The sequence below is a fragment of the Molothrus ater genome, chromosome 5 (assembly GCF_012460135.2).
Source record: "Molothrus ater isolate BHLD 08-10-18 breed brown headed cowbird chromosome 5, BPBGC_Mater_1.1, whole genome shotgun sequence".
In the NCBI taxonomy this organism is placed as follows: domain Eukaryota; kingdom Metazoa; phylum Chordata; class Aves; order Passeriformes; family Icteridae; genus Molothrus; species Molothrus ater.
This window is the reverse complement of record NC_050482.2, coordinates 34,712,750-34,721,134: the sequence shown is the minus strand read 5'-3', so window position 1 is coordinate 34,721,134 and position 8,385 is coordinate 34,712,750. Positions and strand designations below refer to the sequence as shown.

The window sequence follows — 8,385 nt, the reverse complement described above, 5'->3', positions numbered from 1 at the left end:
ACATATTTCCACTATATATACACAATAGCCTTTAATTTATTAAAAAATTTTCCTTTTTGTTTTCTTGTTAAACAGGGAATTTGGGTTTTGAAAGCCTAAAATAAAATTTGAAGAGGGGAAAAAACTCACAACACAAACACCTGCAAGTCTTTAATCCAAACTCTGGTTCTTTCATAATCTAGGTAAGACATAACTATTTAACTGGAAGAAAACTGACATCTTGTAAGAAAAATCTCAGTATGAAAGGTGATAGGAGGAAGTAAGTCCTGCTCCCTGAATTACCTCAACCTGCAAGCCCATTGTTAAAAGCAGGAACATAAAAAGCAGACGTTAAAAAGCTATTGCAAATCAATGAGTCCTCTTCCTTTCCCAAGTACACTGGCGAATTTCAGGCCAGATGTTCTTAGTCCTTGCTATAAACACCTGAACAGTGTGGCAGTGTCCAGTACTGCTCAAGGGCAGGCTTCTCCTCAGCAGCCCAACTGTACCAAGATCTACAGCCAGCTATCAAATCCAGCATTTTGGACAGATTTTGCAAATTTGACAAACTAGATATGGGTTAGACATTAGCTCAACTCCAAAATGTTAAAAACCACTCTTTTGAAACTCATTATATAATAAGACATTATAAAAATGAGATTTTACCTTAATATTTATCGAGCATTGACTACTAGTAATATTTTTTTTAAATTTTAATAAAATACTGTCTTTTTTTAGGGTAACCTATACAAAGTTTTAATGTTGCTTTAGCCCCAGGCCATTGCTGGGCATTCATTTCATGAAATGAGACAGAGAGAGGATACAGTCCTGCTGAATTGCAGTTCTGTCCTGAACGCTGTAGACTTCCTGCAAGACAAACCTCCTTTTCATACATGTAACAGCAGCAAACCACACTCCTTCAACCTCAAGCCTGAGAGAGTAGCTGTTCACCCATCTAGAGGAAAACTCCTCTGGCACTCTGCCCCAGAGCCTGAGAGAACTTAGCCAGTTGTACAAAACCCCATGCAAAAGCTGTCAAACAAGAGCCAAGCTACTAAAGTTAAAGGCAACACAAAGCTTTACACTGAGTATCTCTTAAATGAAGACGTACTTCCTACTGCTTTGGGGAAAATGGAGAACCTTGTGGATGTTGGTCTAAAGTGTTTTTAGGGACAAGTCTAGATAACTTGCCACCAGTCACTCACATTTTAACCAGAATCATCTGCTCTCATTTTTAAATGCCATCTGGGTATCTTCAGTTCCATTTGAATTACATCAATGGTAGCTTTATAAAGTAAAGAATGCTAGTATAGCAGCAAAGCATGGCATGGCAGAAAAGGACCAAAGCCTACCCTGTTACCAGTTTAGTCATATAAAGTATGACTATAAAGTAAAATGAAAAGCAGAAAGCAAACACTGGGGCATGTATGGTACAGCCTCAATTGTAACAGCTCACACAGCGAGATGACTACACGTTGCTGAAGATGGCAAGTCTCTGATTTCTCTTTCAGAAAAGCCAAAACTGATTGAAACAGACATAGTTAGCAGGAAAACATATTCAAGCCACGTAGTGAAAACCAGAATAAACAAGTAAGTATCAGTAATTTTTGTAAGACTCCGGTTTTCCCTCAGGACTTAGTTTTCCTCATTTGTGCCATGAGTCCAAATAGTTCAAACTCCCTGCTGTATTCATGTGGACAGAAATCCATGTGGTACCATTTTGTCTTATACACACCTAGACCCCCAAAGTTATGTAACTCAAACAGAAGATGAAAAAAGACAAGAACAACTCCTCTCTTCTGCAATAAGCAGGAGTCAGACAAATGATTAAAAATTTATTCCCACCCTACACATGGTATCCAAAGAAACAATACATACAAAGATCTATTTATCCCACAATTACACAAGTATCCTGGATTTAATATTTTGAAACAAATGACAAAGTTCAAGATACTTTATTTATTAGATACAAGAAGTAAATCTCAAAAGAGAGTTCTTGAATGCATGAAAAAATATCACATCACTTAAGTGACTCATACACACACACACCCCTTTAAGCACCAGATTATATTTATAATGTACTTTTTTAATGATGCTCTTAACTTTCTCTTGCAGATCTGCTCCTCTCCTTACGGAGTCTTTTGTATTTCCAGGCATGGTCGTTTAGTTCATTCTACTACTTCATATATATATATATATATATATATTTACATCCATCTCATCTCAAATATTTTTGTCATACAGGCATGTGATTCAGTTGTTTCTTAGCTGTTTCTTTGCAGTCTATCTACATCTCAAAAGAACTTGTGCACAGCACAAATTAATGGAAATGGCTTTCTCAGTGTACATACTGAAGGATATGCATCCAGAGCTTGACCATCTGAACACATCTTTCAGTAGTCCAGGCTGTATTTTTAAACTAATTATACAGATCTACAAAACTGTACTAAAAAAATTATTCTTGGACCAGTACAATGTCCAAGAAACAGTTGGTAAAGATGTAAAATTTTTCAGGTATTTGTAGCTCTGAAATGATATAGAGTTTTACGTAAAAACTTAGGTTACACAGAGGAATAACTTTTTCTTAAATCAAGAACTCTGTAACAGAATAAATAAACAAGCTTGAGAAAGGCTGCATTGTTTCCAACACAAAGACTTCTTGCCTCTATTGTAAAAAACTTAGAGGAACTAAATATTATTTCTGTCGGTGGCTGCACAACTTAAATACTTGGTTTTGTCCATACAATTGCCCTCTTTAAATCTGATAGAGGTAGACAAAGACTAAACAAACCCCAACATGTAAGGATTAAGATACTGCAATTAAATTCTAACCCTGCAAATCTAGTGAACATATGTTCTCACCAGATTTACGGAAAGCAGTTATTTTTTCTTTCCTTTTTTTAACTAGAACAGCACTGAACTTCTTCCATCCACATTGTCAAAATAAGTGCCTGATACTGTCATAAAAAAATTTTCAAAGCATTTCTTAATTAGAGCAGCTGGTCCCACCTTGCACTCTTCAGTCATTCAGATACATTTCCCAGGACTGTCTGTTGAGGAAATGCTGCCTCACACCCAGCATTGTCCAGCCAGCCCCTGGGCCTCTCCCCCAGACGATGACAAACCTGCAGATCCCACCCAAGGTAACTCTTGGGGAAAGGCGTGGGAGCAAGGGAGGTGGTGCTGAAGGCAAGAGAGAGAATTGGGCAGCCTTCACACCCATTAAAGACAGTGGCCTTTCCAAAGCCTTCTTGAAAATATTTTTTGCATGGGTGTCTGTATGCAAGGGCTGCAAAACATTTGGTTACCACCACAAAACCAGAGATTTTATTAGGCTCACAGGTAGTATTTACAAGATCTTGTGTAAAGTCTTGGTTTTGGCACAGAGAAAACGATAAAGCAGTAACAACATTTTCAAAACGTCAATTACTTCGTGAATGTCCTGACAAATTAAAAGAAAAAATTAAGATGAACTGTTTAGATCCAATCTCCTACTTTCCCACACCTTGGCCTGTGGCTTCAAGTTTTCTGCTTTTCTCTTCACCTGTAATTTTATCTACTTTCTTCACCTAAAAATCTATCCCTGTGTTGAAGCCATAGATAAGAAAGGATATACAAGAAATAGGAATGAGTCTGGCAGCCTTTTTTTAAAAATGATTGGACAAAATATGTTTCCCTCTTCATTGTTCATCGGACAAAAATGAGGAAGCATCACTACACACCAGAACATCTGCATAAAAGTGTCTCCAAATGTCTTCACAACGGCAATACTGGCTTGATCACAGAGAAAGGATTCTTTTTCTTTCTCTCTCTCTGTACTATAACTGTAGCCATCATGATCTCATTTGGTATGCAAAAAATATAATTACTTCAATACAATTTCCACAGCAATTTGAAGTGTGCCTTTTTCTCTTTCAAGTTAGTGTTTTAATTTAATGAAAACGATAGGACAGACTGAGATGGCAAAACCCCAGAATTTTACATCCTTCAGTTTGTTTGGTTTAGTTACAGAATAACAATCCTGGCACTTAAACTAAAACCATAGATCTAAGTGGATGAGGCAATTTTGCGCATTCTAAAATCAATGCATATTTAAATACTTGTTTTCCTTCACAACAGTCTTCAGAAACTCTTGCTCTATGGACGCTGGGCCAATTTACTCTTATTGCTTTCCTGCTCACTAAGCTTGAAGTGGGTGTAGGCTAAAATGCCGAACAGTGTGCACAGAATCCCAAGGCCTTGATTAACAGACAATGGATCCTTAAATAAGAGGCACCCTCCCAGGAGGGTGATGCAGAACTTGAAATGTCCAAACATGTTATACCTAGACATCTGTTAAGGATAATAGCCAATAGCAGTATTATTTTTTGTAAAAAGAAACACTTGGAATTTTCATTAGTTCCACCCAAAGCACGCAATGGTACACTGTGTTGACTCAACTCAATACAGTTTTCTCATACAGATCTCTGTGGCTGTATTTACCCCCACCTAAAGCCTTTCACCCCTTTTCACTGCAGTCTGATGGACATGCCAACACTTGCTCAAGGCAGCCAAAGCGTGAGTTAATATTCCTTGCAGGTATGAAGGTCAGCGAATGACCCATTACCTATGCAAATCCCAAACCAGGAAGGTTATCGAACAATTTTCCCACATTAATCAGCCCAAATGAATTCCAACATAATGAATCTGGCAACGGGAGAAACCACCAGTGTTACAAAGGATACGTGACAGGTGACGTATTTCCAATGATCCAGTAAATGGACAAGTTTACCATAAAGGCTATTATTCCAGACAGCAGTACCATTATCTGCGGATTAATGGACACAGTCAGTAATCTGACATGCTTCTGGCAGTTTATAGATGCATTCCAGGTTATTTATTTAGTTTCATTTACTTTCAAATGCAAAATATCAGGCAAGAAAAACATATGGAGAACAAAAATAGAAACAGTTTCAAACCAGTACAGACACTGGTGATGTGTATAAGCAGCTCAGTGACATGTATATTTATGACATCCATAAATATACACTGACAAGAGCCACAGGCCTTTTCTCCTTTACTCTTGGTGAACATTTAAGGGTGATTTGGAAAATGTGGATACTCATTCACATAGAGGTTGTATACTTTAACTTTGAGATAAAGTCTAATTTATGGTCACAACAAAAACTATTTTAGCAAAATATCTGATTTTATTACTGTGAATACTTGCTATCCCATTCATAAAATACAATGCTACAAGAAATGACCCATCACTGAAGGCACAATCAGCAGTAGTAAGAATATGTTACTGGCTCTTTTTTGGACAGAAGGATATTGAGAGAAACTATAGTCTCCTTGGTGAAAATAAACTACTAATTCTAGAGAACAATCAATGTTGGCATCCTTCCACAGAAGAGAAGTTGAGAGTGTCCTTCTCTGAGTGGACAGTCAGAGCTAGAAATAGAGCACTTCATACACTAGGGGAAGCTTCTGGATTTTGACAGATTTTCCTGTTGTTCAGATGCCCTCTAAATAGAAACAAGAATAAGGAGATAAATCAATTGACAGACTCGCTCCTCTCAGAGGAAGCGGGGCAGACTCAGCAAGGGGCTTTTTGTCCTGCACATGTCCCTCTCATCTCACCACAGACAACAGCTGTACAAAAATCTGTTCCACAAAGAAACAGATCTTACTATCAAATTTAACTACACCGGTGATAGTTATTTAAATAAAGTCAACAAAAGCCTTACCACAGCAGAAAGCGTCCAGGGCCCAAATATTCCCCCCTCTCCAAAGACTGGCTCGAAGAAGGGTATGATGAACAACAACATAGCTGAGGACATCGGTGCCTGATAGTACAGCAGCTGCATGGAGTTTACCTGCAACTCATGCTGCTTAGCACCTACCCACTAAAACCAAAAGAGAAAGTTGTTAAACATGAGAAAAAAAAAACCCCATAAACTGAAAAACCTGAGCAAAAGCAAACTGCCCACTAACACAGAGGGAGTCTCATGTGGACAATACTACTTAAACAGGCTGTTGAGCCTCACCTTTGCCTCAGTGGAGGCCCCATGTGTTTGTCTCTTTCAATGAAAAAGCCATGAGAAAATTGTATGCAGGGGCAGTGAAAAGAGTGCCTCAACTTTCCTTTTCACATAGCCTGGGAGAAAATTATCATACTTGACGAAGAACAAGTAGGTTGAGGAGCTGGGAAGAAAATAGCAGCTCCCCTTTATTTTATAAATTCCAGATCCTGCCTGTGTTGGACCTGAGTATCCTTTCCTAAGCAGGCACTGGATTCTGCTCCTTTCTTCTCATTTTCCTGTACATACAAGCTAACAAAACCAGTACACGTTTGTCTTTTGTCAGTTTATTCCAGATTTAATGGATTTCATTTCAATATTGATTATAATTGACTCGAACTTCAATTTTTAAGGTTGCATGCTTTCAGAAATATTACTTATCTATGGCTATGAAGACAGATGTTACAGCCAAAAGGACACATCTTTCTCTTGTGCTGAAAACTGACATTTAATATTTATTTAAATCACATTAACTGGTAATATGGATTCTGGCATATAAACTTGCTTACAGTTTTTAATCTAGATAATTTTACCCAAGTACCATTACTTCTCCAGTACACAAATCATCAGTTTAATGTCCTTATGCAGCATCTCTTTCCTCCTCCTGCCCCAAAACAGGTCAAGAGACCATTATTTATCATACACACTACGGATCAAAGAGCCTCACGTTTTTTTTTTTTTTGAGGCACAATACGCCTCCTAAAAGAAATTCACGTTTAAATCTATCACATTGACATGACAGGAGTTTCTAATCTAGGAGGCTCTTATAGTCATGGTCAATAACAAATCGGGTGAGCTATTAGTACAATATTACAGCAGAAAGGGCTGAGGCAGTCCTTGGACATACCAATTTTTAAAATCATGATTATCCAGGAAGGTTGTATTGTGCGTTTATTTATTAATCCATCCTCTACAAAAACACCTTAGAATGTATATAGTTTAAACTGAAGAAGGATACTGATAAAATGTAAATAGCTCAAGGATAAACCATGGGATTGAAGGACTGGAAAACATCCTTTCTAGGGAGGAAGCTCAAACGCAAGGCACTTGCTTCAGCAAGGAGAACATCTGCTCCCTCTAGAAAAAAAGGAGTTTTACCGCTAAAGCAATCTTCGCCCCTTGAAAATAACGCTCACGTTAAAGATGACACCCCAATTTTTAGCAGCAAGGACGATCAGGAGTTTGTCTCCTAATTTACCAGGAGTTATGGTGGACTATCATAATTTGGTGGGCGTTTTAAAAAAGAAATAACGGAGCAGGGAAGGTTTCCTGGGGGGCTGGGTGCTACTTAAAGGCGACCGAAGCAAGGGGCAGCATGCCCAAGGGAGCCCAACCCCCGCAAGGCTCCCGCGCCCGCCGTTACCCACCACTTGGTACAGCGAGGTCACCAGCACGCCCAGGGTGGCGAACGCCATCCCCAGAACGCTGAACTTCACGTCGTAGTAGGAGTTGAGGAAAACACCCAGCGTGATGGGGACCTGTGGAAGGGACACGGCGGTTTTAGGCGGGGTCGTCGCCCTCAGCGCTGCCCCTCAGCGCTGCCCCTCCCCGCCCCCCGGGCCCCGCCGCCTCCTCACCAGGGTCAGCTTGATCCGCAGAGGGAAAGTCTTGCCGTAAGCCACGCTCTGGATGACCACGATGACCGGCGTGGTCATGGCCTTGGCCAGCTGGTAGGTACCGATAGTGTTGCTCTGCAGGGAGAGGTTGGTGAAGACGACGAAGCCGCAGAAGCTGAGGGCCAGCGGCAGCACCTGCGCGGGCTGGAGGCTCTTGGGGGAGAAGGCGCCGAGCGCCTGGCACAGGTAGAGGCCGAGCCAGGTGATGGCGAAGTGCACCAGGGTGAGGCTGAGGTTGGGGAAGCCCAGCCGCACGTACAGCCATTTGTTCAGGAAGACGATGCAGATGGAGGCGGCCAGATTGACCAGCAGCCCCGCCGCCAGCCGGCCCTGCGCCGGCAGCCAGCCCATGGCTGAGGCAGCCCGGCGGCCGCCCGCGCACCGGCCGGGCCCGCCGCCGCCTCCCCGCCCCGCTCCGCCCGCCCGCCGGGACACGTGGGCTCGCGCCTTCCGGTGGCCCCGCCCGCTGCGAGCGGCTCCGCCCGCCCGGCCCGGGCGGCTGGGGGCGGCCCTGCGTGTGTGAGTGTGAGTGTGAGTGTGTGTGCGCCCCCATAGCCTGCCCAAGAGCCCCGAGGCACAGAAACGCACCCCGGCTCCAAGCCACGAGTACCGCTCCACAACGGGACTGGGCATTTCCACAAACACGGCCTTGTGCGCACAGATGTACAGCACGAAGTACGTTCCTTGCCGGGTGTCAAGAGACACCGACTCGCGTGAAGGAGCCAAAG

General features: G+C 41.8%; 1 protein-coding gene across 1 annotated transcript; it reads right to left on the bottom strand.

The window, feature by feature from the left end:
• Positions 1-1,801: 1,801 nt before the first annotated feature.
• On the bottom strand, positions 1,802-8,042 carry SLC35E3 (solute carrier family 35 member E3). Its single transcript, XM_036401109.2, has 5 exons — positions 7,619-8,042; positions 7,409-7,519; positions 5,709-5,867; positions 4,704-4,786; positions 1,802-4,303 (listed from the first exon to the last, which is right to left on the bottom strand). The coding sequence occupies exons 1-5, from the start codon at positions 8,006-8,008 to the stop codon at positions 4,117-4,119; spliced, it is 930 nt and encodes a 309-aa protein (XP_036257002.1). The 5' UTR covers positions 8,009-8,042; the 3' UTR covers positions 1,802-4,116.
• Positions 8,043-8,385: the final 343 nt, after the last annotated feature.

What these genes read in the sequence shown, in the direction of transcription:
- SLC35E3 (XM_036401109.2), bottom strand. Translation starts at nt 8,008, where the DNA reads ATGGGCTGGCTGCCGGCGCAGGGCCGGCTGGCGGCGGGGCTGCTGGTC. An exon ending in TGCGGATCAAGCTGACCCTG is followed by an intron (nt 7,520 to 7,618) that starts GTGAGGAGGCGG and finishes TCCCTTCCACAG; the next exon opens with GTCCCCATCACGCTGGGTGT. An exon ending in TGACCTCGCTGTACCAAGTG is followed by an intron (nt 5,868 to 7,408) that starts GTGGGTAACGGC and finishes TTTTGGTTTTAG; the next exon opens with TGGGTAGGTGCTAAGCAGCA.